This window comes from Haliaeetus albicilla, chromosome 2 (assembly GCF_947461875.1).
Source record: "Haliaeetus albicilla chromosome 2, bHalAlb1.1, whole genome shotgun sequence".
Classification (NCBI taxonomy): Eukaryota; Metazoa; Chordata; class Aves; order Accipitriformes; family Accipitridae; genus Haliaeetus; species Haliaeetus albicilla.
This window is the reverse complement of record NC_091484.1, coordinates 38,221,632-38,248,790: the sequence shown is the minus strand read 5'-3', so window position 1 is coordinate 38,248,790 and position 27,159 is coordinate 38,221,632. Positions and strand designations below refer to the sequence as shown.

General features: G+C 46.1%; 3 protein-coding genes and 1 long non-coding RNA gene across 22 annotated transcripts in view; 3 read left to right on the top strand and 1 right to left on the bottom strand.

Moving 5' to 3' along the window:
- The window catches only part of UBE2E1 (ubiquitin conjugating enzyme E2 E1), a 46,711-nt gene extending 41,386 nt beyond the window's left edge, over positions 1 to 5,325 (top strand). For all 6 annotated transcript variants that reach the window (XM_069771592.1, XM_069771582.1, XM_069771575.1 and 3 more), the window contains 2 exons: positions 3,234 to 3,381; positions 4,393 to 5,325. In XM_069771592.1, coding sequence (XP_069627693.1) covers positions 3,234 to 3,381; positions 4,393 to 4,490 — 246 coding nt within the window. In that variant the 3' untranslated portion in view covers positions 4,491 to 5,325. The remainder of the gene's footprint in view (positions 1 to 3,233; positions 3,382 to 4,392) is intronic.
- The window catches only part of RPL15 (ribosomal protein L15), a 105,919-nt gene extending 79,104 nt beyond the window's left edge, over positions 1 to 26,815 (top strand). The window contains exons 1-4 of one of the 3 annotated variants that reach the window (XM_069771767.1): positions 21,859 to 21,949; positions 22,963 to 23,144; positions 24,199 to 24,335; positions 26,460 to 26,815. In XM_069771767.1, coding sequence (XP_069627868.1) covers positions 22,973 to 23,144; positions 24,199 to 24,335; positions 26,460 to 26,765 — 615 coding nt within the window. In that variant the 5' untranslated portion in view covers positions 21,859 to 21,949; positions 22,963 to 22,972 and the 3' untranslated portion in view covers positions 26,766 to 26,815. Of the gene's footprint in view, positions 1 to 21,858; positions 21,950 to 22,959; positions 23,145 to 24,198; positions 24,336 to 26,459 lie in introns of those variants that run through there. The other 2 variants (XM_069771758.1, XM_069771776.1) reach the window with 2 other exon arrangements.
- LOC138682106 (uncharacterized) lies at positions 5,535 to 8,868 on the top strand. The gene is made up of 3 exons (XR_011322324.1): positions 5,535 to 5,772; positions 7,487 to 7,544; positions 8,561 to 8,868. It is a non-coding gene; the product is annotated as an uncharacterized lncRNA (long non-coding RNA).
- Positions 8,994 to 21,781, bottom strand: NKIRAS1 (NFKB inhibitor interacting Ras like 1). Of its 12 annotated transcripts, none has more exons than XM_069771668.1 (5): positions 21,693 to 21,768; positions 21,456 to 21,549; positions 20,632 to 20,758; positions 12,192 to 12,433; positions 8,994 to 9,361 (listed from the first exon to the last, which is right to left on the bottom strand). In XM_069771668.1, the coding sequence occupies exons 3-5, from the start codon at positions 20,723 to 20,725 to the stop codon at positions 9,122 to 9,124; spliced, it is 576 nt and encodes a 191-aa protein (XP_069627769.1). In that variant the 5' UTR covers positions 20,726 to 20,758; positions 21,456 to 21,549; positions 21,693 to 21,768; the 3' UTR covers positions 8,994 to 9,121. The 12 variants fall into 12 exon arrangements, with proteins under 12 accessions (XP_069627769.1, XP_069627797.1, XP_069627816.1 ...); XM_069771696.1 differs by having other exon boundaries at positions 21,456 to 21,535; positions 21,693 to 21,752; XM_069771715.1 differs by adding an exon at positions 14,113 to 14,224 and having other exon boundaries at positions 20,632 to 21,549; positions 21,693 to 21,748.
- Positions 26,816 to 27,159: the final 344 nt, after the last annotated feature.

Below are 27,159 nucleotides of genomic sequence, written 5' to 3'. Positions count from 1 at the left end.
TAGTTAGTGCTCAAGATGATTGGTATTCTTTTGTACTATTACAATGGACGTTTTCCCAAGAGTTACATTATAGTTGGGTTAGATTTCATTTATTGAGGTGAAAACAGTAGCTTGTGTTGACCTGGTGTGTGCTTTGATCATTTGTATTAATAACCTCTAACCACTTCCTTCCCTCCACTCCCATTTTGCTTCTTGTGTAAATTAACCTCTTCTATCACTTCAGGGTAAGGTTGAGATTAGCTTCTTTTATGTCTTTTCAAAAGCTGTGCTTAACTCTGTGTAGTTACTGCATTAATGTAATCTCAGGTGGGACATTTCCAAAGGATTGTTCAGTTACACTATGTTTTTCCGCTATTCCACATGCTGTTCTCTTGACCCTGAATACATTGTACTACCTTTGAAATAACTCAGTTTCTCTTGGTTTTGGTCTGAATCTGCTAGGTTTATGTGAATTATTTCTTTTTTATTTATTTTTTCCTCTTTAAGGTGTAATGAACATTTACTTTAAATGCTTTGGTTTTAAGTGGGCCTCCAATTCCTCCCCCTCTCCCAGCTTCATTTGGATTCCCTGCACAGCTGGCTTTTGTACCATCAGCAAAAATTGTAAATGGCAAACACCTGGACTACATGTGTCTAACACCATCCCAGTTCTGACTTGCTGCTTAAGTGAAAACAAATTTAGATTTTTCCCACAGTGCTTTGGTTAGGTAGAGCTCCTCTAACTGGAGAAAACTGCTTTTGGTGTCATGGATATGACCCTTAAGGATTGTATCTTAAGGTTTCTTAAGGAACCAGGCTGTTCTGCAAATATGAGAGTCGTCTTTCTTTCCCTCTTTCCCTTCCTTCACAAATAATAATTAAAAAGTAAGTCTTATTCTTAAAGGCAAACAGAATTCATGCTTTGTTACCAGTTACTAGTCAACTGGAATGAGACGCTGCCTAGAGAATACTTAGCTTTTGTGCTCAGAATCAGGCTTAACAACTTTCTATCTTTACAAATTAGAACTCTTGACCTCTCTTGTTAATTTGGTCCTTATTGTATCAACTTGGAAATACTCTACGCTTCCCCTTCTGGAAGTGTTTAATCTGTTAAAATTATTACCTCACCTACATTTAGAAGCCTTCTTGGAAGGAGACCAATGCTGCAGGTCAAGTAGAGAAATACTGAGCAAGCAGTGGGGCTGGGCTGAGGGCTGCTTGGGAACCCAAGCCATTGCCAGCAACTGCAAATGCCACAACCTGCTGTTTTGCCCTAAACAGTATGAGTTGGGGCAAGTGCCACAGAGTCAGATCCACCTTCTGCTCAGGCTGATGTAGGTGGACTTCCACATGACTGTAGAGTTGTTGCGGCTTTTCCTCTGAGGATTAGGTGACCTGGGAAACAAAGGTCATTTTGGTTTCTTACCTGCTATACCTCTAAGGTTCCCTAGGTAGAAAGCAGTAGGGGTTCTTGGTTTTGGGAGTTGCAGCTTGTTGCAGAAGGTGTGTGAGGGGGACACATCTCCACTCTCTTGCAGACATTTTGCTATTCCCACCCATAATGTGCAAAAGTGTGGGGATTTGGTGGGGTTTTTTTGTTTGTTTGCTTGCTTGCTTGCTTCCTGTTTTAATCTAAAATCCAAGCAGCTTACAAGGAACAAAGCAGAAAGTCTCCCCAAGCATACAGTGTGGGCGTCTCCTGTGTGACAAGTAGCTGCTTTTGCGAGTCCGAAAATAGCCCGTGTGCTTCGTGCATCAGGAGTGTTCTTGGGAACACCGCACGGATGCAGTGCACGGACACACGCCAGGCACTGGGCTTTTGTAGCTGTGTCACCCTCCCTCGTGCCTGCTCCCCGAGCCTGCGAGAGGGAGGGTCACAGGCAAAATTTTTGCATCAGAAAGACAGTAGAAAAAAATGAGGGCTGGCTGGCAAGTTTTATGTGTGGGCTGGTCTCATCTTGAGAGAAAGCACTAGTGTGTTCTTGTCATACTGCACGCTTACCGAGCATGTTTCGCAAATACCCCCGTGACCTATAAACAGACAATAAAATTTGTGGGTGTGGATAGCTGACAAATTCCGAGGATTTAGGGCATGAACCCGCCAACCTTTATTCATGCAGATAATCCTAATCCATGCAAGTTCCACCAAATTTTTTGTTGCTGTTCATCCAGTGAGTCAGAGTGAGGCCTTTCTGCAGGTCACATTGTATTCTCCTGAAAACGGCTCGTGGTGCTTTTGTTTCCCTTTTGGATAACTTCTGTGGCAAGCTGCCCAGCTCATTCACATCTCCCAAATTTGAAAATAATAAAATCCAACCAACTCCCCCAATTGCTGAGCTCTTAATAGTGATGGGAGCCGCGTTTCCAAGTACCCTGGCCTGTCTGGGAGATTTTACAAGGCCGTGGGAGCCCAGTGGGAGAAAAATGCTGGTGTTAAAGACTCAGGCCCCTTTGCTGCTGTGAGCAAAAAGACAAAAGGTAATTTAAAAAAAAAAAAATTAAAAAAATTAAAACCCCCACAACCTGGGTTTCACGGTGACCATCAGCACCCAAGCTTGGCCGTTGTTTTGCAGGGAGACGGTGAACGTGTTGTCAGGCTTGAGCTGGTGCTGAGGCCGCAGTGGTTCTCTCCGCTAAGTCACCCACGTTCTGTGTTTCGGTTCCCTGTCCTTCGGACGGGAAGCCCGTGCCGTCAGCCCTCACGGCGTGTCTAACGCTGCTCAGGTGTACGCGGAGGGGCTAGGAACCGTGCTGCCAGCCCCGCGCCCGTGAGACCTCGATTTATTTTTTAGTTTGCATCAGGCTCTTTCTGATTTGCCTCTGGCATCAGAAGATGTACGCGGGCTGTATCTTTTCTCTTACCCTGGAACGACCGGCGGGAAGTGCCATTTTTAGTGCAAGGCGGCTGCAGCCGAGGTGGGGGCTGTCGGGGACCCCCCCGGGGAGCCCGGCCGTTCCCTGCCCGCCGCAGAGCGGCCCGGCCCGGCCCGGCGTGGGGCCGTGGGGCCGTGGGGCGGGTGTGCTCCCGCCAACGGCCGCGAGAGGGCGGCGGCGGCCCGGGGAGCTCGGCCCCGGCCCCGGCCCCGGCCCCGGCCCCGGCCCCGGCCCGGGTCGGTCTCTCTGCGCCCCCTTCGTGCCCCCTTCTCCGCCAGCGCACCCGGGCTCTTCTCCTTTCCCTTCGCTTTTTGCTGCCCGTCACTTCACCGCCTGGTGCGCGGGACCCCAGCAGGCCAGCTGATACCCGTTTCTTGCAGGTAACGTTTCGGACAAGAATCTACCACTGTAATATTAACAGCCAAGGCGTCATCTGCCTGGACATTTTAAAAGACAACTGGAGTCCAGCGTTAACCATTTCGAAAGTTCTCCTCTCCATCTGCTCCCTCCTCACAGACTGCAACCCGGGTAAGTCCCCTGCGCGGCCACGCAGGCCGCCTGCCCCCTTGCACCCCACCCGGCACCCAAATGACATGGCCCCATCTCATCCCATTGGCTTCGGCCAGTGCAGCTCTGGGCTCCGGCCTCCAGCGCGGCACGTTTCCCTCTCCAGGGCAGCCGGAGAGGGGCTGGAGGTGGTGGAGGTGATACACCCTACCTGCCTGCTGTTCACCGCTCCTCTGGCTGACCCGCGAGGAAAGTGGCCGGTCCTCCTCCTGAACATGAAAACTCCTTCCCCTTCCAAACCAGCTCTGGTTTTGGGTAAGGGTTAAACGCTCTTTGCTGGTCTGTAGGGCTGTAGTCATTCAGTAATGGAGCTAGAAGAGCCACAAATGCAGTTCTGAAAACAAGGGGATTAGCCTTTTGCTTTCCACCATCTGTGTAATACTGGTGACCAACTATGCCACAGGTAGTCCTCGCTGCTTCTCTAACCCACCTGTTATCCACACCGGTTAAGAGGAGTCTTGGCTTCCAAAGTCAGTTCTACGGGTTGTATTTCTATATGCGTCTAAAGATGAGAGAAACACCAGATTTCACACTATATTATGTATAATAAACTTGTTGAAAAAAATAAAACCTTTCCTTGAGATCTGATCTTTCCTAGAAGGCAGGTTTATATTGATACAAGTACACTTAGCAATGAGTATGTCCCAGCCACTTTTAGAAGGGGTAAAATGAACCTGAAACGCATAAATCAGTGAAGGTCCTCAGTAATGCAAAATATGACTGTTGGATTGTTGTCTTTTAAACTCCTTAAAACTTTAATCGGTATTTTGCTCCTTAGTAAGTAATAGATTAGTGCATTACCATAAATACACACAAATCAGTGAAGATACCATCAATTCAGTATATTTAGATTGTTGCAATGTACCTTTACCCATGTGATTCCCTTGTATTAAATTCACACTTCCGCTTTATTTTTAAGTTTTTATTTGGTAACTTGTCTGAAGTAAGTGGTTTGGTTTCTTTTCTTTTCAGCTGACCCCCTGGTTGGAAGTATTGCCACTCAGTATATGACTAACAGAGCAGAGCATGACAGAATGGCCAGACAATGGACCAAAAGATATGCTACATAAATTGGATTTTCGTCAAACTCTTACATTATTCGTCTGTGATGGAAAGAGCTGCTTATGATTTTGAAGGGGTGGGGGGAGGGAGGGTGCTGGTAAAGAGTAGGGTATTTCTATAACAGATTTTATTCAGTCTTTTATTTCCTAAGATTTTGTTGTTGTAACTTAAGGTATCTTGCTACAGTAGACAGCTAGGATTGGGAATAGCATATTTTAAGACTGTAATTAGTTCAGCAATATTAGCTCATATATAGTACCGAGAAGAATGTAAACTTCTTAGACTTCTTTGGTTTTCAGTTTGCTTGCAATATGTAAAAGATTAAAACAGCTTAATTTTGTACAGGTACATATGTTGACATTTATGTAAAAGTCCTTTCAAGACTCTACACACTGTTTTTGCTTTTTGTTTTGTTTTGGGTTTAGGGGTTTATTTTGTTCTCGGGTTTTTTTGTTTGGGGTTTTTTTTGTTTTGTTTTGTTTTGGGTTTTTTTGTAAAAAGATGTCGGGATTGTTTTCCCCTATGGAGGGCACATTGGTATTTAACAAATCCTTTTTAAAGACTGTCATCTCATGATCTGTGATACGGAGAGGTGGATATATGGCCTCATATATGAAATGAGAAGTAGTTAATGTATTATTTTATAAGCCAATCTATCTTTGTGAAAAGAATAAAGGGTTTAATCAGGACTGACGGTAACCTGTAGTGAAATACCTTAAGCTGTTTAACTGTAAGGTGTGGAATAGGAGTCACTCAGTGGATTGGTTGTATGTTGTGGGCTACTTAAGTCTGCATTTGTTACTGTGCTAATAAAAAGATGTTTAAAAAAAAAGAAGAAGGAAATATTTCTGCTTAGTGCCTTGCTTTGTCATTTTGCCAGAACAGTGTCTCCCAGTATGCTTTGAGGATTACAGTATGGATAAGGACAACGGAGATCTGCAGGTGAGTGCACTGACTGCTGCTATTTTGGGAAGACACTTCTGGACAAGCATACAATGAATGACAGCGTAAGACTTTTTCAACTGTTTACTGTATAAGGGTTGCACAGGCTGGCACAGCCCCTGAGGAGGTAACCTGCCACAGACAGAGTCCATGCTAGTTACTTTTTAGCTTAAGTTTTCACAGCATTGGCTTTTCAGGACTGGCACGTTATTTGAAAGTGCAACTGGAAAAGTGTAAGAGATCTGGAAGGGAAACAGGCAGGAGGTAAATGGAAGAAGAGAGCATCTTCATGGTTTTCTGATGGAATGGTCTGTTCCCACTTGGAAGAGGAGAAGGAATCGTGTCCTGGTAAGCTAGCAGAAGACGCCTTAAAGGAGAGTAAAGGAGACTTAATCTGTAGATCCTTTAACTACCTACAAAGATTATCTCCTAGAGACATGGTGTTTACACTGAGGTGTGTAGCAACAGGGCAGATAGTTGGGGATACGGCATTTTTGACCACTCCCTTAAGGTAAAGGCCGGAAGCACAGATTCATTTTCACATGGCAAGTACTTCACCTTGCGACATTCTTCTGAGTGCTATGTGGTCATCTGTGCTCTCAGAATTGTTCTGGTACTTTAAAATGAATTCTGTATATGTTTTATTTATATACTGCTCTTCCTATCTATATATAGATCAAATCTAACTTGGTCCAAAGTAATCTGTTAACTAGAGGTACCCTTCTTTTGCTGGGTGGTTGTGGGTAGTAGTACATTAGCCTCATCTGCTGAACTGCCTTCTTTTGACACAACGTATGTTTTGGTGTATGAGCTCCCTCAGCTGTTTGGTTCAGCCTAGGAAAATTATTGGTGTATAGCTACATCACACCAGGAGCATCTCTGGTAATAATTTCCTCCTCTCCTTTACTGAGTGAGGAGGTAAATGAGTGTACCTATTGGTACGTGAGTACCAGTATTGGTAAATGAGTGACCTAGGACAGGTTTCAAGTCAGTGAAATGGTAAGAAGAAATATGTGTTCTGCCCTTTAGCTGCTACGTTATACTCTGTACTTTTCTTATTAACCCTATGTAAAACTGTACTGCAGTGTGTTCCATTTTTACGCAGTACCAGCCACTGTGTGTAGATTGTTTGCAGAGGAGACACTACATTTTCCATCACTTGTCAATAAAATACTGCGGTATTTAGAAAAGACAATTGGTTTGAGTGCTTAAAAAGCATCAGAATAAGCTTATAAAAGAAAACAGTGGTGGTTGTTTATGTGAATGCCCAAAGTGATCTAAACTTGTTTCTAATTAATTTAACCAAATCAAAGATAACGTGTTTGCCTTTATGTAACCTGTTTGGAAAAATGGCCTTAGTCATTCAGAAGATTCCTTTTCCTCTTGCCTTTCTTAAAACATTGTCAAGTCCTGAGCGTCCAGGGGAGCAAGTGAGCAAGCTGATCTCGCATGACATGGCGCTGCCAGCCTACAGGTCACATCAGTCTTGGTGGTGGAATTGGCACTGAGACTGCAGGGTGCAGAACTGGACAGGAACCAGTCATCTCTGTTCCTTCCATCTCCACACATTTTACGTTAATTCTGACTTGTTAACCTGCACTCTCTGGGCTCAAGGGTCAGCTTCAGTGACAATGTGCGGTTAGCAAAGATCTTGGCTTATTTTGATTCATCCAAAGCTGAATCAAGTCCGTCTAGAAGAATGGTTCTGCAGAGCCGAAGAGGAGGAACATAACCAATTCCTTGGTGAGAGGTTGCAACAAGGAGGTGAACTGCTGCTGCTCTGCAGTCACTCCCACTTTCCACGCATGCAGGCAGATGCCGAGTCTTCTGGGTAGGAAGAAGCCTTGAGGACACGTGTGTTCGGTAGGAAATGAGTGAGGAGGGAGTGTTGTTCTGCAGCATCACTGGGGACAATGACTATTACTAGCCAGGTTGGGGGAGGTCATGCTATAGTGCTTACTCAGCTGCAGTGTTGCAATGGAAACAATTGTATGTTTCTAGCACTACATTACAAGAGCTTGCTCATTCGTAATTGCTCTCTTATCTTACTTCTTGGCCACAGCAATCCAAACTATATTGAGCAAAGCACACAAGCAGTTTCGTCTACCTTCATTATAAAGGTAGGAATACCTGCTTAGTTTTTAGTGAATTGTACTGCTGCTCTAACATTAGTAATGCTGATGGACTTTATTTGTCAGTATTCAGGAAGAGCAATGCTATAAGCACACAGCTTAATTGTGATCATTAACCACACTTACTATTTAGCAGTTATGACAGTGCAAATATTGCTTGTGGTTTTACTGACTCACAGTAAAATTCTCAATATTTGTTCAAAACAACATTAATTTAGTGGAAAATGAGGGAACTGGGTACTTCAGTTCACTCCCTCTTTCCACTCTTGTCTTCAAACAGAAAGAAAAGCTAGTATCAATACAAGAGGTTATCAGAGGCCAAAAGCTGGCCACTCTCTCTGGGAACGGTTGCTCATTCTGTCCCTCTATATCCAATTTTGTTTAGTTTACTGACAGGCTGACCTAGGACAGCAGATTCCTGCAGCACAGGTTTACCAGTGTGGAGAGTCAAATACAGCACGTACAGTTGTGCTCCTGCCGTTGGACAATGTGTGGCATATTAAGACCAAGGCCATTTGTACAGGTATTTCTGGGCGTTTGCCATGGGGATGTTCCCAAAAGGCAGCCTCCTACACTCCCTAGCCGCCTCTCACAAAGTAGTGCAGCACTTTGTACCGGTTGTTATCTGGCCTGTAGCTTCATACCGATGGTGGATTACTGCAGCTTGGCTGAACAGCTGGGTAGAAGTATTATGCAATGCACTGAGCAGAGCCCGGGCAGTACCTCCAGCATACAAAATTGCTGTGTATAATTTCTCAGTAAAATTATCACCTATGTGAATGTGACTGATTTGTACTGGATGTGCTGGAAAAAAAACCATGTACAGCTATGTTGTCCTTCAGGTTGCAGTTAAATTAATAAGTGCTCTGAGAGCTTTTCTGGTTTGTACAAATAAATTCCTGAGCTGAAAGCACTACTTGCCAAACGCTGCTGACAAGCTTCATGTTGGGGTAGATCTGTTCTAGTATATCCCACAATTTTTTTTTTTTTTTTTTTTTTTCCAGACACTAGCAGAACTTCAGTGGCTAAATCTGCTGGTAGTTGTTCCTCCTGCCCCAAACCCTTCTCCTGCAGCAACACACTGACCTCAGCCTCCTGCAGCATCAGAAAGCCCTGTGACCCTGTTTAAGGTCAAGGTAAAAGGACTGTTGCCATTTCAAACATATCCTCTCTCCAAATTGAATGCTTTATTGCAGCTAGTACTATTTGTGGCTAGAGGCTATAGATCTGCAGGGGGATTGCTTGATGATAAGCTTCTTGATTTGTCCCTCAACATGGTTGTATTCAGGCATAGTCAAAGCCCCCACTAGAGAGGTATCCACCTGTCCCTCCCTCCTCCATAACCCTTGTTGCAAGGTAACTCCTCCCATGAAGTGCTTTTTAAGGCTTTTACCACCAGTGACATTCTCAAGCCAAGTCTGTGAGAAGGAAGGATACTTCTTAGCCATAAGCTTGCTGATTTTATTGCTGAATGAGATTATTGCTTTAAGTGAAACTGTGAGAAGCAAATGGCACAGAAAGGACTTAGGCTGTGACCTGGCAGCAGCAGACAATGCTAAGGTAGCTTAGTTATCACAGTTATTCCCTTTGCTCTTCCTTCCAGGCAAGGGAAATGTTGATTTGTTCTGGGACTGGGAGAGTTTGCTAGCTAAGAAGGTGAAGGGCTCAAGCAATGTTTTCCGATCTGTCACAGTCACTTCCCACAGTCTCACTTTCTCAGCTCTTGCCCATTGCTGTGCTGCTTCTGTTTCCACTTGCCTTTGGTCCAGGAGGTCAGTTTTGTTTCCCAAGACAATAACTGTTACCTACAAACAAAAGGAAAGGGTGAGCTTTATACAAAAAGCATCCACCACTCACAATGCTTTTAAACAGCAGGCAAGTAGCAACACAATTCAGACCTGTTCTTGAACTTAGCACTGGCACAAGGTAAGCTGTGTGTAGTTTGGAAGATCAGGGTCTGGGATTTGAATTAGTCTCACCTACCTGTGGGCTGGGAGTTGGTTTTAATCATAGGATATGCAGGACTTCCCCTTCTCCCTCTGATTGCTTAAAGGGAGACAATACCCAAGAGAGCCAAAGTTAAACAGACCTATTCTCCATTTACTTGGCAATTGAGCTGCCCTAGACAAATGACAGGAGCATGACGTCTGAGTATGTCAGAGCAGCAGATGCTTGAGTGATGAAAAAATGCAGGCAGCAGAGAAAGCCTGGACCCCACAGCTGTGGATTTTGCCCAGCTTGTTTTTCCTGAGCCCCAACCCGCAATGTAAGTAAAGCCAAACCTGCCAGAAGGCAGCCTGTGCGAGCAGCCCGGGCACGCTGAGCTCCTGTGCCCCTTGCCCAGGCCAGCTGGCCGCCTGCTCCTGCAGGCAGGCTAAGCCATGCGAGGGACCTCAGGGGACAGCCTGCTGTTGCTGACAGGGTCAGGTAAGCACCAGCACCAGCCTCTCCGAAGCAGTTTTGAGAGCAGCTGGTTAGCTAACAAGAGCAGCATGGCTGTATCCGTTCAGACCCTTGGCTGTAAGGATCCATCAAGTGACTTCTATATCACTGAGACAGTACCGTGTGGCTGAGCTCAGTGGCCTGCCCGGTACTTCAGTTCTAGGAAGTGCTGAAGATAGTGCTGACCACTTAAAGTTGCTGCTCCTGGTTATTTTAAGTTAACCATTTTCTAAAGATGTTTTACCAGCATGAGCTCTTAGGGGAAACCATGCCTGTATTTATAGTTCAAGGTCCTTAGTCAAACTCTGGTCTCATCTCTACACTAGTGGTTTGACAAAGATCAAGTGATAAAGTCCTCTCTTGCTGATGATTTGGGGTTTTTGCTGTGGCCACACCTGCTTGCTCTTTCCTGTTCATTAGGCTAACTCCAGGATGTCTTCTGTTTCTTTCCAGCTAGAGATGTTTGTCCTGTTCGTGTGAGGTCTGAGCCTTCCTTTCTTTTCTATAGCAGCCCAGGGTGTTTGGAAAAATGTTTTTTCCCTCTGCAAAGGCTTTGAAAGAAGCTATAATCTTCATATGTATTTACCACATGCTCCAACTGAATTTTACCTATGGTTAAGCTCTGTCAGTACGACAGAACACAACCTCTATTTAGTATAACATTTGGCCGGGCTTTAAGGTACGTGCTGGATGGCCCCCACAGCCAGCAGAGGCAAGGAACCAGCCATCAGTGCTTTCTGTCATCTGCCACACAACAAGGGACTGTGCCACTCAACAAAGTGAAGTTCTGCCAGCTCATAAACAGCATTTGTTGAGATACATCCCTAATTCGGTTAAGGATGCATTCTAGCAGAGCCCAGACTTTAAGTCTGCTGATGCTATCTCAAGGTAGGGGTCCCGATCTCACCTTCTATGCTTAAAAGCCTATTTTATATGGACTAGAAATCACAGGAATAAAACTAATTTATCCAGCTTATTGTGGGCACCACTCTTTCAATTATGTTATCCTCAGTCAAGATCACAACTTAAACCTTTCCCAGAAGATAAGCAAATTGGCTGTTTTCTAAAATACCTGCATGCCACAAGAGAGAAGAGTTCTGGCAGGTAACACAGAAGAGAGGGATGCAGACCCTGTGGGGTTGCGACTCTCTCTCTGCATTACAACATGCTGTAAAATAACATCTTGGGGCCCTCACAAAACACAGTGCCTGGGAAAAGTTTCCTGCTTGTCCACCTTTCCTTGCCCTGCAGGGGAGTTATGATTGACTCCCATATCCCTGATATACGTGACAGTCTGCAGCTCACACCAGCCCTACCAGCTAACATACCTCTCCTATGACTGCACGTTCAGCTGCTGTCAAACTTGGAGCCTGCCTTCCTCCACCACCCTATGTGCTGTCAGTACTAAACAAGTTACATTTTTGAAAACTCTCTCCCTACCATTATCCAATTAATTTTTCATGCATGGTTGTTTTTTTTTTTTTTAACAGCATAAACCAGACATTTGGAAAGCTGTAGGCTAAAGACATTTAACAGGGAAAACTACTCGAGAATATAAAGATACTGTAGGAAAAGCCATAATGCTAATGCCACATGCAAGTTATATTTGTTTAGCTAAGCTGGAACACTGTCAGCTGAAAACACTAGCTGCTTTCTAAGGGAAAATAGAGCAGTCATTTCACACAATTGAATTGATTCAATATGGTTGTTAAAATACATTAAAGCTGCTTTGCCAATTGACTAATGTCTGGGAGACCCATTGTCAATTACACTAGTTTGTAAGCCATCAAGTACATGAATACAAAACAAACAAAGATAATGCCCTTCGTTATATTATTCTATGCACTTGACTTCCCGTGCACAATACCTAAAAAAACATATGAACCGCACTGCTGTAGACCATATGTTTTATTAGTCATAAGTGTCCTGGCTGGTGCACTCAGCTAACAATTTTAGCTGTAGTAGAGGAAGTAAGGAGAGAAAAAAAAAGCATTCTTTTGCATGACCTACATGGCATGTGAATTAGGCTTCCCAGCATGAGAAAGCTTCCTTTTGCTGGATTGCCCAAGGCTGTGGATACATTCGTTTTCTTTTGTGTGCGAGTTTTACAGAAACAAAATCTATGCTCTGCAACCTTAACTTCCTATCACTGATACAGCAATAAGCCAAGCAGTTAAGGCACTATGCATTTACCTCCTTTTTGTCTCTAAAGACGTCGATCTCCTTTTTGAGCAGTTCAACTCTTTGGAAAGCTTCGAGGCTGGTCACAGCATAGACGAGAACGAAGCCATCAGCGACAGAGAAATAGTGCTTTGGCAATTCTATGCCCTCCTGCAGACCCCTGGTGTCATAAAGCCTTAACTGTTCCTTCACGCCTCGGTCTGTCTCCACCGATGCCAAATACACATCTTCCATTGTGGCACCTTCATCTAAGCCTGTTTTAAAAGAAGCAGGAAAGCTCAGCTGGTGTAAGTACAGCACCACTATAAGAAGTATTTGCAGTACCGCAGAATTTTACTCCACAATAGCTTTCAGTGCATGTTTTCCAGAGTGACTTGACCTGGACTCGACCTTGCCTGACATCCCCATGAAGGGCTATATTCATAGGTCACCACACCAGCTATTTACAATAGTCACACTGCGTAAATATAGCCATCTAATATATGAGAACATGGTTATGCTTGTAAAATTGATCTATACAATGTGCATATTCAGGATAGGATAAGATATACAGCTCTTCCCCCAGGTTTCCCAAACTCCAACCACCCAGTGTACCAATTCTGCAAATTGCTGCAAATGGGTCTGCCCAAACATACCCTTTTGGAAGAACAGCCAAGGAACACCAGATAGTCACGTACTAACATCTTGAGCCTACTTCTTTGCTTCATACTGAGCTGGATCATATGGCAGAAGCAGGAGCCAAAGGAATAATTCTGGAAATGAATGGGTATTGGTGGTACAACTAACCAACAAGTGAAATCAAGCCAGAAAGGGAAGGGGATGTTTGCATGCAAGCAAAGTTGCATGCTATATTTACTCAAATACACAGTGAGCTTTTTCCATCCCTTAGGGATTTAAAATGACTCAGATTTGCTAATGGGAGCAAGCTCATTTACTGCAAGGTAAGAGCATGCATAAGGTAACAAGCTTTCATATATATATATATATATCACTTGCTCCATGGTAACTATCTGCACATTGGCTCTCCTTCCTTCCTCTCCCTGTGGTAAATGTGAGGTAATTCAAGGCAGCTTACTTTGAACTAATTAAAATTATTTTTTCCAAGCCAAACCTGAGAACACATAGATCACCTTAGCTCTGTGTTCCCCCTGGATGCAGGTGCATAAGGTTACAGGTCCCAACAAACTATGTATAGTGTAGCTGGGCCACTTTCAGACTTGGTTTTAAGTATTCATATAAACCCTCTGCAATCCACGTTTTTGCCTCCACTGCACTCCTATATACATGAATTGTTTGCTGTTGCAGGGCTACAATAATGAGTCCTGCATTATTCTCTTTGTCTGCCAAAAAGGGACCATATTACAGCATTGTCTAAGAAAACACAAGGGATTATCTGGCCTGTGAAAATAAGGATTTTGCTATATTCAGTGACACTATTCAAAATACTTCACATTGACAAACAAGCTAAAGCATTCCACCCACGCGGATGGTTTTCCATGATGTATGCAGCATTCCTGTGCAAGAAAGTGGCACAAGCTGTTCTTTTTGCCCCTCTCTGTGCAGTCTTCATAGATCAAACTCTTATTAGATTTGCAGTGAATTAATTTATCTTGCCTCCAAATATAGCCATGCTAAAGTGTGGGAGCAAAACTAAGAGCAGAAGGACAAAACAAAGGTTAATAAAAAGAGGAAGCACAAACGCATTCCGTATGGTTGGAGAATGTGTTACAAGGGCATTTTTAAAGACCGAAGTAGGTAACAGCCCTTTCTGGATTTAGCACTGTATTTTTTCTTGCTCTGCCTCGTTGCATTGTGCAGACAAGTCAAGGAAATATCTAGCATCAGTAAATACTACTTTGGCAAGAAGGAATGAACCGTAAGTACCTAAGTTTTCTTTTTAGAAAGCAATGAATAATGTTGTACGGGTTTTTACCATCTAAATGCTGCACTGTAGTTCGACAGTCTTTGATATATCCACACTCTCCTGTGACAGTCTCTTCTTAATGGCATTAAAAGTAGCAGTGAAAATTACGTCTTTTAACATCCTACTTGAAAACGAAGAGGAAAAATTAAGACCTGGGACTTAAGTCAGCACAACAGAGCAACAAATTTTGATGTGAAATGGGGGGGGGGATGGGGACGGACAGGCACTTTGGAGGCAGCTGGAATTTATGCATCAGTATCAGATTCCAGAGATGAAATTTCACCTATGTACATTGGGGGAGGGAGTATATGCAAGCGGATTCCTAAGCAAACACAGATAATTTTTTAGATATACGTGTGTCACCTTATTCTAGGCCCTGCTTCTAAAGCCCAGACCACATGCTAGCCCCATCTTCCTGACAACGATATTTACACTTCTTGTTAGTACCGTCCCATTCAAACACTTTCGCAGTCTCCATTCAAACACGTGCCAGGCAAGTTGTTGTACGAGCGGCAAAACTAGTCAGGAAAGCCCAGTGTCCTAGGAAGGTGTCTGGCACCATCCCATCCTCCCTGTCATAATGACCCTGGTTCTCCTTTCCTTCACTGGCATCCCCAGGCATCCTCCCGCCTTCGCGGGCAAGGGCAGCTTGTGCTGGGGAGTTACTGCCCTGCAAACTGCTGCCAGCTCAAGCAGGTTTTCCTTGGAGGAGAGCATTATCATGGGCCTTTTCTCTCTTTCCTGCTACCAGTTTTTTTCTAAATTTACAGAAACATGTTTTGAGATATCTACTGCTGTGACACAGATGAATGGGCAGATGGAACCAGCTTTCAGGTTCAGAAGCTATGGGGGGAAAGGGGAACTAACAAGACTGAACAATCTCATGGTTTCTTTGGAAACTAAAGATGAAAAAAAGGGAGGGAAAGGAGGAATAGAAAGGAGATTGATGCTGTTCTCTAGTGCCTACTTAGCTGGTGCAAGTCTTGGGAGAGGCAGAAAGGTCTTTGTCTACGTTACCGACTGCTGCCACAGAGGAACTGCAAGGGGAAGCCTCAGTCATAAATTGGATGGTGTTTCAACCCCTAGTGGTTTCCCAAAGAGGAAAAGAAAAGGCTCAATATACTAATGAATACTGCACACTCAGACTAGGCAAAGCAGAAATATTGCAAATACCAAAATAAAGCAAGAATTCAAGATAGATGGAATTTCAGAATTTCCCAAGGGACTCTTGAATACAAAGGCAGTGCAAATTTTGTGTCTTCTTGAGTCCTTCTGAAGATCTCCTGTGTAATCTCCCTCTTTCCAGCAGGAATTTAGCAAAGAGCTCCTAAAGCCTGCTACTCCTTGTGTTTGTAAACTGCAGGATAACAGGTTTTGCTTACTTAGATCTCAAATGACAGCGTATCGGAGAAGAGCTGGACAGGCCTCAACGGGAGCTGATCTCTTTAGATTTAGCTGCTAGTTAAGTACTGGTCCCACCAACCAGTAGCCATGGTTGTGACACTCAGTTGCACACATTCAGCTCCATTTTCATCTATTTCTAAAATGCAAAGCTGACTGCAGGTCTATCAGGAGGTGGTTTGATTTAAGAAACAAAGGTGCAAGAATGCATAATTTGGTTAATTAATTTCCACATCTTTGGAGCTGTGAAAGCCAAAACCCCAAATCCCTCCAGCTGAGACCAAGCGAGGCAAATTCTCTCGTTATGAGTTCTAGCACAGTAATATATGGAGTTATCATTTCTAGCTAGCAAGGTGATTTGAAGTAACTGCTTATGAATAACCTGACCATACCAGCTATTTACACAGCCAGGAGGCAGAGATAAGGAAAATCGTGTTTTCTGCAGGAAGAGTTCTCATCTCCTGTTGAGCTGATAAGCTGTACTGGGTTTGTGTGGCAAGGTTTTGGTAGCGGGGGGGGGAGGGGGGGAGCGTTACAGGGGTGGCTTCTGTGAGAAGCTGCTAGAAGCTTCCTCTATGTCTGACAGAGCCAGTGCCAGCCGGCTCCAAGATGGACCCGCCACTGGCCAAGGCCAAGCCCATCAGCGACAGTGGTAGAGCCTCTGGGATAATGTATTTAAGAAGGGGAAAAAAAGTTGCTGTGGGCATAGAAACTGCAGCTGGAGAGAGGAGTCAGAATGTGTAAGAGAAACAGCCCTGCAGACACCAAGGTCAGTGAAGAAGGAGGGGGAGGAGATGCTCCAGGCACCGGAGCAGAGATTCCCCTGCAGCCCCTGGTGGGGAAGACCATGGTGAGGTAGGCTGTGCCCCTGCAGCCCATGGGGGTCCACGGTGGAGCAGATACCCACCAGATATCTGTGGAGGACCCCACACCAGAGCAGGTGGGTTCCCAAAGGAGGCTGTGACCCCGTGGGAAGCCCACGCTGGAGCAGGGTCCTGGCAGGACCTGCGGACCCGTGGAGAGAGGAGCCCACACTGGAGCAGGTTTTCTGGCAGGACTTGTGACCCCGTGGGGGACCCATGCTGGAGCAGTCTGTTCCTGAAGGACTGTAGCCTGTGGAAGGGACCCACACTGGAGCAGTTCGTGGAAGACTGTCTCCTATGGGAAGGACCCCATGCTGGAGCAGGGGAAGAGTGTGATGAGTCCTGCCCCTGAGGAGGAAGGAGCGGCAGAGACAACATGTGATGAACTGACTGCAGCCCCCATTCCCCATCCCCCTGTGCTGCTTGGGGGGCGTAGGTAGAGAATCCAGGAGTGAAGCTGTGCCCGGGAAGAAGGGAGGGGTGGGGGGAAGGTGTTGTGAGATTTGGTTTTATTTCTCTTTACCCTACTCTAGTTGATTGGCAATAAATTAAGTTAATTTTCCGTAAGTCAAAAGTTTTGTAGTCCGTAAGTTTTGCCCGTGATGGTAATTGGTTGAGTGATCTCTTCTTGTCCTTATCAACCCATGAGCCTTTTGCTGTATTTTCTCTCCCCTGTCCAGCTGAGGAAGGGAATGATAGAGTGGCTTTGGTGGGCACCTGGCATCTAGCCAGGGTCAACCCACCACATAAGCTTTACCATAGGTTCAGGGGCCAGAGATATTTTAAAGGCAGATGGAAGACTCCTTTCTGCACCGTCACTGAACAGGGACACTGTTTAAGGAAAAATACCTATCCTCTTTACAGACATGTCCCATGCCAAAGTTAAGCCAGCAGCTCTCCTGTTAGTCCTCTCAAGAGAGCTAAGGCCAAGCAGTGCCAGGTACCACAGGTATTTAGTGGGACAATCTTCTACTGCCAGTCAAGGACCCATTTCATGACTGAGGAGGAAAGACTGTCCCCTCTTTCTTCCTTTCTTCAGGAGTGCAAGAGAAGGTGAAGGATTTGGACAAAAACAACACTGAAGCCACAAAAAGAGAGATCATCCCAGGTACCAGGCAACTGTATACATATGTGCAAGCCTTAACAACTATTTGGCCTGACCTATAGCAATAAAATCCCTACGTGACTCAAAGCTAAATCTGCACCCGTTTCAGACATCTCCTTTCAGGTTTTGTCTGATTCCTCATATCAGTTTAGCCAGAGAGGCTGCTATGCAATACGTACATTACTTTACACGACTCTGACAGTGTCTCTCATCTTTTTGCCCTCTCTCATCCTAGTGCCCAAGGCAAACAGCCCCTCTTGCAGTTTTAAAGCCTAGCACAAAACCCAGTACCACACGTTGTTGCTCACAGGTTCTAGGGACACAGATATTTCTTTTTGGGGGGTATTCCTCCATCCCAAGTACTCTCTCCTCTTTGACTTCAAGCAATCTTAGTGCCTTTGCAAGAGTGCTAGCTGCTGACCATGTAAGCAACGGCTGCACTTAGGGACTTCATCCATGACAAGCCAGGGAGAACTGAAGGTGCACATTTTCCTAGGAAAAGAAACACTGTGCAACTGGGCTTACAGCACCATCGCTAAGCCCACAGCCAGAAGCATGGGCTCAAAGCCAAGGGCTTTATATAACAGCATGAAACCTCCAAGGACACTAATCACTTCCCTGATAGCAGCTGTTCCACTACTTTGTACAGGAAAGTCAACAGGAGGCACGTGAGTACTGACATAGACTCATGGCTGATTTACAACCAGGAGGAGACCCCCATGTCAGTGGCTAGGACACCCCGGAGGATGGCACCAGACCTTGTGCTTTGAGCCTACAACCAAGTTTGAGCACGCTTCTTGTCACTGGGAGGAGGATGGGGATGCCGTCAGGAATGGAGAGACTCCGTGCGTTAGCTTGGCAGTCCTCCCCACGGCTCCCTAGCCCTCGGACCAGCCGCAGAGCTGCTCCTGATGTCAGTCAGGAAGCACAGGTTTTGAAACAGCTTGTGTCCATGTTGCCATACCCGGTGAGCTGCCTTGCTGGTTGGCTCTGAACAGACAGGCTTTCAGCAAACACAGTAGTCCTTTTTGCCTCCTGCCAAAGAGGCCAGCAGCCAAGATGTACATGTCAGCTTTCTGGAGCTTGCAAGCTTTAGGAAAGGAGGATCAAGATTCAGTAATCATGTTTTAAGTGTGGATGGGCCACCCCTGCAACGGTAGCATCAGCAACGTCTCTGTGCAGTTTAAGGCAGCTCAGCTAAGAGGCAATCAAAGACTTGCCATTCCTCAAACTCTGTCCTTGCCCAGTGAGACCCTCACAGTGGTGTCCTGCCTCTGCAGTTTAAGGGTTAAATCAATACAGATTGGAGCAGTAGCTAAAGATCTTCTGGGAACCATTTTCACCAGCCTATACTTCAGGCACTCTCTGCCAGAACTGCCTGTGGGCTGAGGAAGCAGCAGGGAGGACAGTGACCACTCAGCAGGACAGCCAGAAACACCAACCTATCAGTCCATCCCCCAGAACGTGCCTGATGGCACACACGGGTGATACCAAACGTGCTGGGCCATAGCCGCTCATCCCTTGGGGCTGCTGTGGCTCCATATGAGCTCTCTCCATACGCTGATCTTGACTCTGCTAGTTGCCCTCTTTCTCCAAATGTCTTGGGAATAAGATTTGACCAAAATCATAGAGAACAGGAGACTACTTTCTTCCTTCTCCCCTTGCACTGCACCCCCCCCCCCCCCGCTATCAGCTGCTCCCTCCCTTACTGTTAACTCCAAAAAATAAGAGCAGGGCTGCAGGAAAGAAAAACTGATCTTTTTAAGGGGTGGGGGTGGGAAGTCCGCGTTGCACAGTGGCCGAGCTAGAGCGGAGCATTCGGGAGCGACGGAGGGACACCCACAGCTAAACCCCGGGCACGAGGCCTCCCGCCAGTTATGTCAGCTAGTATCCATGACGTTGTATAATCGTGTACATGGCTGGCTCCATAAATAGCTCCTCCGATCAGCAACACCCGAATATCCTTCCTGCCTGGCTCACTAATAGGAGCTTGGGGCAGGAAGTAATGCAATGCAATACGATTTAAGTAACGTGGCCTTGCTCATGCTGCTCGGGTGTCTCTGACAATCACCCAGGCCAGTGCAGAGGAGAAGCAGGTCGGTAGCAAAGGGAAAAACCTTCAGCCTGCAGGTTTTGCAACCTTCTCGCTGAAAGCTACACGGGACTACGTGCATAGGGCTCGGTAGGATGCTGGAAACAGATGTTGCTGCAACATTAGAGGAAATCCTCCGTTTAGACAAGGGTATTAGCATGCAGTTCTATATCACGCTTTGCCAGCAAATTCCTCCCATCCCCACATTTCAAAGGCGTAGTGCCTGCAAAACACCATTCTAGAAATCCTAGGGTTTATCCAGTAACTTATCCCAACATTTAATTTACCGGCCCAAGGAAAAGATACAAACTGACTAGACGTCTTTGGTCAAAGCCCTGAGATTCACCCCTGGTGCCACCCCTTGTTTCTGGGTGAGGCACGAATAATTTGTCAGCCTGCCGATCGTTGCCCTTCCTCTCAAAGCCAAGTCACGTGGAAAAAGAGGGAAACAAGCCGGCTTTGCCTTCGTTCCCTTTCTTTTGTGCACAGCAAGTCTCAGACATCCCATGCTCCTCTCTGAAGTCCATTTTCCAAAGGAGGATTTCTTTTGAGACCCGAGAAGCTTGGCCCTTGAAGTTCAGTACAGAACGTGGGCCTAAAGCTGAGCTGTTTTTCTTTCCAGTGCTTTGATTAAATATTAGCCAAAACCAAGCAAAATAAAGCTTTAAGAAGACGGAACAAAAGTCTAAACAGTCTCTCCACTCATCATGTGACATCTATTTATTTTTCAGGCATCTACAGCATCTTTCAGGGAATGAGATATTATGTAAATAGGCAGCAAGCACATCACCTGCTTCCTGTGTTTGTTTCTTTGTAAACATTCACCTATTTTGTAACTGGGAGCATCACGGAAAGGGTTCTTCTCCGAGCCTCTTTTAAAAATCGGTAAGTAAGGGACTACAGATTTCAAGAACTGCCCAGAGATGCAACAAAACCACATTAATTTCTTCCTTCACCTCAGTGCAGTTTGCGGTCCTTGGTTACTGGGTTTTTTTGAGCCCACACATAACAAGATGCTGGAAAAGGAAACAATCCCCTTCCCCCCACCAAAAGTAAAAATATCTCACCAACGGTATGCTTTCCATAGAGAAGCTGCTCCAAAATCGCAGTCTTTCCCACCGAGGCCATTCCACAAACCACCACCTTGTAGCCCTTTCCCATCTTTCCCGAGAGGGCCGAGTCAGCAGGCGAGCCCTGTGCAGACACAGGAGTCTGTGAGCCCGGTGCGGTGGCAGAGCTCGGCACCAGACAGAAGCGAAGCCCACGAAAAGGCGAGAGGCAAAACGCGACGCAGCGGGTGACTCGCAGGCACAGCTCCCTCCCAGGCGCTCACCAGCGACCGATATTTTTAGGACTAGGGTTTCCTCCCACACCATGTTTTAAGGTTTTAGGCTGCTGCCACTGGTGCCGATGCTTGCCCGCAGCCTCGACGCTTGCCCCGTCGGGCTCGGGGAGACTGTTTGTGAGCCCTGAAGTGTGCAAACCCTCTGGGGCAGGGGCCGTGTTTGTCGGCGTGTGCGTACACTGCAAGACTTGCGTTACCGGGCTTCGTGGTTTTGCTGCGGGCCCGGCGGTAGCTGGTGGTATCAGGACGGCTTCTGGAAACGCGACAAAATGGCGGTTCCTTCCCTCTTATTTCACACACGGAAAGTTCCTAGCTTTGACGGACCAGGTGACAGAAAACAGGAGGGTTAAAAGCAGAAGCACAGGAAAGCAAATGCAAAAGCAGGTTTTCCGGTCTGCTTTAAACCCGTGTGGACGGGTGGGGGTTCGTTTTAGCGGGAGGCCTCCAGAAGCCAGGGGCAGCTCCCTCTGCCAGCGGGGCCAGGGCAGGGCGGCAGGCCCGAACTCCCCGTCGGCAGTCCGGAGCGGTCTGCGGGCCGCAGAGTACCTTTTCGGGACCGGGAGGGGCTGGCCTCGTCCTCCGCCGATTCCAGTTTAACCGGGTAACGCCTCACACGCCGGGGCGCTCTGCAAAGCATACGCTAAAATAACGGAGAGGTCACCCCGCCGCCGCAGAGAGGCCAACTCCCCCCCCCGGGGGACACCCACCCCCCCCTGCAGCTCCGCGCGCCCCCGGCTCCGCGCGCGCCCCCGGGCCCCCCCCCGCCCCAGCGCGAGCGCGCACCTGGGCAGAGCTTCCCACAGGACCCCATTGAGCCGCGCCGGCCTGGCGGGCACAGCCCCGCCCCCTGTCGCCCATTGGCGGGCGCGGGGGCCGGGCAGGGCGGGGCGGGGCGAGAAGGGCGGCCCGGCTCTCCCGCACCACCACCACCCCCGGACTACATTACCCATGAGGCGCCGCTGCCGCCGCCGGAAGCGCGATGCCCCCGCAAGGGGTTGTGGGAAGCAGGCTTCTTCCTTTCCGGTGCTGGGCGCCATCAGGTGAGGGATTGTCTGTGCTCGGCCTTTCCCTCAATCTGGTTCCATCCCGGGCCCGAGGCGGCCATCCGCTCGCCCCGCTGCCGCATCCGTCCGCCGCCACCCTAGCGGGGCGGGGCGGGACGCGGCTGCTCCCGCGGCATGGGGTCCTCTGCGGCCCGCCGGGAACGCGGCCTGGGCGGGCCGCGGGCCCCGGGAGGGCCGGTGGAGGGCCCGTGGGCTGCGCCTCGTCGGGGCGGTCTGGGCGCCTGGGGTGTGGGGCGGGGAGGGGAGGGGAGGTGGACACTCGGTCGGACCCAGGGTTGCCCGGTGTGAGCGGAGGACCGCGCACCGCAGCGTAGCGGGTGCAGGGTGATTACAGGCCGCACGTCCTGGTTGGACTCCGGGTTTGCGGTTGGTTTGTGGTGTTTTATGCCACAATGCGATCGTAGAGGAGGGGGAGCTGGGGGTGGCGAGAGCTAGGCCGTAGGTGGGCAGACTTGAAAAATCACACGTGAACTGGGGGGGGGGGGGTTGTGCAAATAAAATGAGCTGCCTTTTTCCGGTGGTGATTTGGGTGGGGGTTTGATGGAGTTCACTTAAATCTGCTAATTGCTGCAGGTGTGTGAAAGCTCAAAGGTTTTTAGGGGTAATTAAACCATGTTAAGAACGAATACCACTCCACTCACAGTCACATCCTTCTTTAGATTAATATTTACAACTGGTTTCGGATGTTAACTATTGATTTGGGTAGTATCTGACATACACGTCTGAAAATTCCTCAGCTGAGGAGTTCAGCACTTGAGAACATATGAAAAGGAAGAAAATTGCCAAGAATGGTAACTGCCGTGTGTTCTGTTGGGGGCCACCAAGTGTGAGCCGTGTTACCAGGTGAGGCAGTGGTATAAAGAAGCTTGAGAGCACCCTGTGTTTCAGTGGTGTTACGTGTATGGTTTTATGCAGTGTCTCTTTTGAAAGCTGTTCAAATTTGGAATCGGACTTGGTGCACGTTTTTCAATGACTTCTCGATTCAGCAGGTAGACCAACATGGGTGCCTACAAGTACATCCAGGAGCTATGGAGGAAAAAGCAGTCGGATGTGATGCGATTCCTCCTCCGTGTCCGCTGTTGGCAGTATCGCCAGCTGTCTGCCTTGCACCGAGCTCCCCGGCCAACCAGACCAGACAAAGCTCGCAGGCTGGGATATAAGGCCAAGCAAGGTAATGAGACGTAGAGGTGAAGTCCATGTGCTTCGTGATGTCGTGGCCGAGTTTTTATGTCAGCTTCCTTCCTTCCTTATGTGATAGTAGAGCAGCAAAACCTGAAACTTAAATATTCCACAAGAAACTGAAGTGTCTTGCGTGAAACAAACTTATAATATTATGTTAAATTGGTAGTAGTGCCCACCGCCCAAAACCTTACTTCATGGAGTTTTGAGTTCACGCCTTCTGTGGCTGTTTTGGCAGATGGAGATCAAGCAGGCTTTGGCCTTAATTCTTGTTCTTGTGCTGTGTCACTACTGCAGAGCTGACCAGTGCTTTTAGTATCCTAGGTTTTGGGGGGTGTCCTTCCTCTGCCCAGATTTTGTCATGTGTTACTTTGACTGTATTACAGCTGCGTGCACTTGAGTAAGCAAGATGATGTAGTTTGTACTGTCATGAGAAAACAGTTACTGCTCAGTGAAAGAAACTTGGGGAAAGTGGCCATCCATCTGTAACTTGAGCAAATCCTTGAAACAGTTTGTTCACTATGAAAATAAAAAACTAAGAGTCTACGTTTCTGTTACTGTTTGTGAAGTTTGTCTAGCTTCCTCCTTTTTCAGGGATCAGATTTCAGCAAGGTTTGTGGATGGTTGGTGCTTCAGTGCTTTATGAATGTTATGACCAGAATATGGGATTTTAGGTTTGGGGTGGTTGTTTTGTTAGGTGTTTTGGGGTGGGGTTTTTTGTGTTACAACATAGCTGTAGCTGTTCTTAGCGTATTTGGAACTGGAGAGTGGAAAGGTGCCATGAGCTCTGGTTTGCAACTGAAAAATAGTTGTGACAGGACATCACTTCCCTTACTCACTTGTAATGGAAATAACAAAAACGTCTTGTGCTAGCCACCCCCAGTTGTAGATTTTGGTGAAGATTGGTATAGTGACCTAATTTTGCAGGATTTCCTGTAAAGTTTTGGGGTTTGGAAATGCAGTATGGGCATCAAAATTGTATTGCTGTGATCTGCACTTGCTACGTGACAGAATTCTTAAAGTTCCTAAGTCACCATTTCTTTTAGGTTACGTTATCTACCGTGTCCGTGTTCGCCGTGGTGGTCGTAAACGCCCAGTTCCGAAAGGTGCAACCTATGGTAAACCTGTGCATCATGGTGTTAACCAGCTGAAGTTTGCCCGGAGTCTTCAGTCTGTAGCGGAGGTGACTATTCTGGTTGTTGCTCAAAACTTGGCGGTAGGAAGGTTTTAGTCTATAGACAAAAAAAAAAGCCCCAAACAACAGTTTTGTTGATGTGTTGGGTAAGAGATCTTGAATACAGATGGCAGGAAAGCACCAGAATGTCTTGAAAAGCTGTATTGAGACAAATGAAAAAACTGTTCAGACTTTACAAATTGGGTCTGGAGGAAGTACTACTTAGGTGGTTTATTGAAGTTCATAGTGTATGCTTACTTCTAAAGTATGCCACAATATTTGTAATGAAAATTAGACATACAACTAGTATAAACCCCAGTAAAAATAAAGGGTTAGGCATGAGAAGTAAAAATTCAAATATGCGAAGGTGTCTGACTTCACTCATCACTAAATCCCACCGCTGTGTTCCCTGCCATGTTGTATGTATTACCAACTTTAGGTAATGGTCCTTTCACAAAGTATGGATGAGTTCCTGTCTTAAAGTCTGTAGCACCTGTTTGTGTGGTAGCAGTGCTGCACAGTGTACTTAGCTATGTCACAGGATCTGAAAGTAGCATGCCAGAGACAACCTGGTTCTTTGTAAAATACTTTGGTACCTCACAAGCACAAAGATTCGTGGTTGACTTGTTTTTAGGCAAGATGTTGTTACCCGCTGAAATACTCAAAACGGAAACTTTGATGAGATCTTTTAAGTTTCATAACGTCACAGTAGTAGTGTTGAAGAGATGTAGTTCTCGCCTTTTGAAAAAACTCTTTCAGTGGGTTAGAATTAATACCAGTCTGCAGTCTCAAAAAAGAGACATTGTGAAAAAATGGAGACTGTTCATTGCCTTTCCATCTTGAAGCGGAAGACTTTTTTTTTTTTTTTTTTTTTTTCTGTTCCCAGGATTTCAAAAATATTCATAAGTGACTTCAGCAAGTTGAATATGGTGGGGGTTTTTCAAAGGAGGAAAAAAACCCCGGTATACGGGACATGCTAATTTAAAAGAAACACAGATGATTTTAAATTAAAAATGCAGTTCTGTGTTTTCAGTGCTCATGGCATGCTCTTCGTATATGCTGTTCCCAGATACCTGATGGCTAATCACATGCTCACTTGTAGTGACAGCTCATGGGCCCTCAGTTTTAGTTTGAAATTTTCTGATTCTAACACACTTTTTCCTGGAAGACTTACATTTTTTAGACAGAAATATTATAGAAATACCAAACCTCGATTGTAGCTACTGTCCGCACATAGAAGCTGGTTGGGGGTGGTTGGTGTTTTAATGTTTAACATACGTGTTGCTCTCACATGGTAGAATAAAACAAGGACTTGAAAGAATTCTATTACATATGCAGAAAACAGTCAAGTAAACTAGCAATAGGTTGGGATTGCACTGGGATAGAAGATGGGTGGGCTCCATGGGTTCATGCTTTCCCACGGTGATGATAAAGTCCTACGATTAAACACACTTTCAGTTTTTTAAATAAGGAGCATTCTTGACGAGAGAGGCAGATGGAGTTGCATAATTGTTATTTTCTGCTTTGTTTTGTTTTCTAAACTAAGACTGCTTCTTTCCAACCACAAGTGAGGGTAGGAATAGCAAGCACTAATATGCTAGCAGTGGAACAAAGACTTGTTACATCAGCTCTTTCTTTTCTTCTATCAGTATGGACTTATTCTCTGCAGAAATGTCTTTCTCCCCTGTAGTTTTGGATGTGTAAATTGATCAGTCTTTCATAACTTCCCACAAAAGATTGTTCCATGGCCCCAAGTGCAGTTTGTGCTCTTCATCTTCATGTTACAATTGTTTTTAACTCTGTATTTACTGATTGGGTGCTTGTGTGTACAAACTAGTTCTTTCTTTTGTCAATCAAGCACCTTCCTCCTTACGTTATTTAAAACCCATTTCATGTAGGAATCCAAACAGCCTTTTTTTCTTTTTCTTTTTTAATACAGTATTCCTTTCAGCTATTACTTTTTCTTGCATCTTTGCAACTGGAAGGGGACCAGTTCTTTTAGGAAGAGAGGGTCTCTCAGGGCAAATAGAAATTTCTAGCACCTACAAAATCTTGAGCTATTTGTACCTCTCTGCATGAATAGTGCCCTGCATCCATGGTTTTACAACCTTTTGCATTTATTTTTTCCTCTAGGAACGTGCTGGCCGTCATTGTGGGGCTCTGAGAGTCTTGAACTCGTATTGGGTTGGTGAAGATTCCACTTACAAGTTTTTTGAAGTGATCCTGATTGATCCCTTCCATAAGACCATCAGGCGCAACCCTGATACCCAGTGGATCACCAAGCCCGTCCACAAGCACAGAGAGATGCGTGGGCTGACGTCAGCCGGGCGGAAGAGTCGTGGTCTTGGCAAGGGCCACAAATTCCACCACACCATTGGTGGCTCACGTCGTGCTGCCTGGAGAAGACGCAATACCCTGCAACTGCACCGTTACCGTTAATTCTTGTAAATGTAACAATCTAATAAAGCTGATGCGGGTTGTTGAATTTACCAAGTGCTTCTGCTGCTTCTTGGTTTATGTGGAGAAGTGTAGAATTCTCCAGGATTTCAGTTGTTTCCATATTTTCAAAGGCTTTTGAAAATGTAATTTGATATTTGTGAAGATTGTAGGCCCCAAGCATAGAGTTCTGTGGTGGATTTCACTTTTGATAAGACTCAAAAGACATGTGCCGTGTGAATTGAAAGCCTAATGGCTAGTCCATGTTCTTTTTTCTGTTGGTCTGAGTATACTTCTTCACTGTCTGTAGGTCAGGGTCTCTGTCTCCTGTGCTTAGACTGAAGGCCAGCTTTGATCTTGTGCAATGAGATGTAAACTGAAAGTGCTAGTTTATTTT

Coding starts and splice junctions, on each gene's coding strand:
- NKIRAS1 (XM_069771628.1), bottom strand. CDS start 21,767: ATGGGCGACAGGGGGCGGGGCTGTGCCCGCCAGGCCGGCGCGGCTCAA. Junction 20,759..21,692: donor CTGTGGGAAGCTCTGCCCAG/GTGCGCGCTCGC, acceptor GTGTCTGCACAG/GGCTCGCCTGCTGACTCGGC. Junction 12,434..20,631: donor CTATGGAAAGCATACCGTTG/GTGAGATATTTT, acceptor CTTTTAAAACAG/GCTTAGATGAAGGTGCCACA.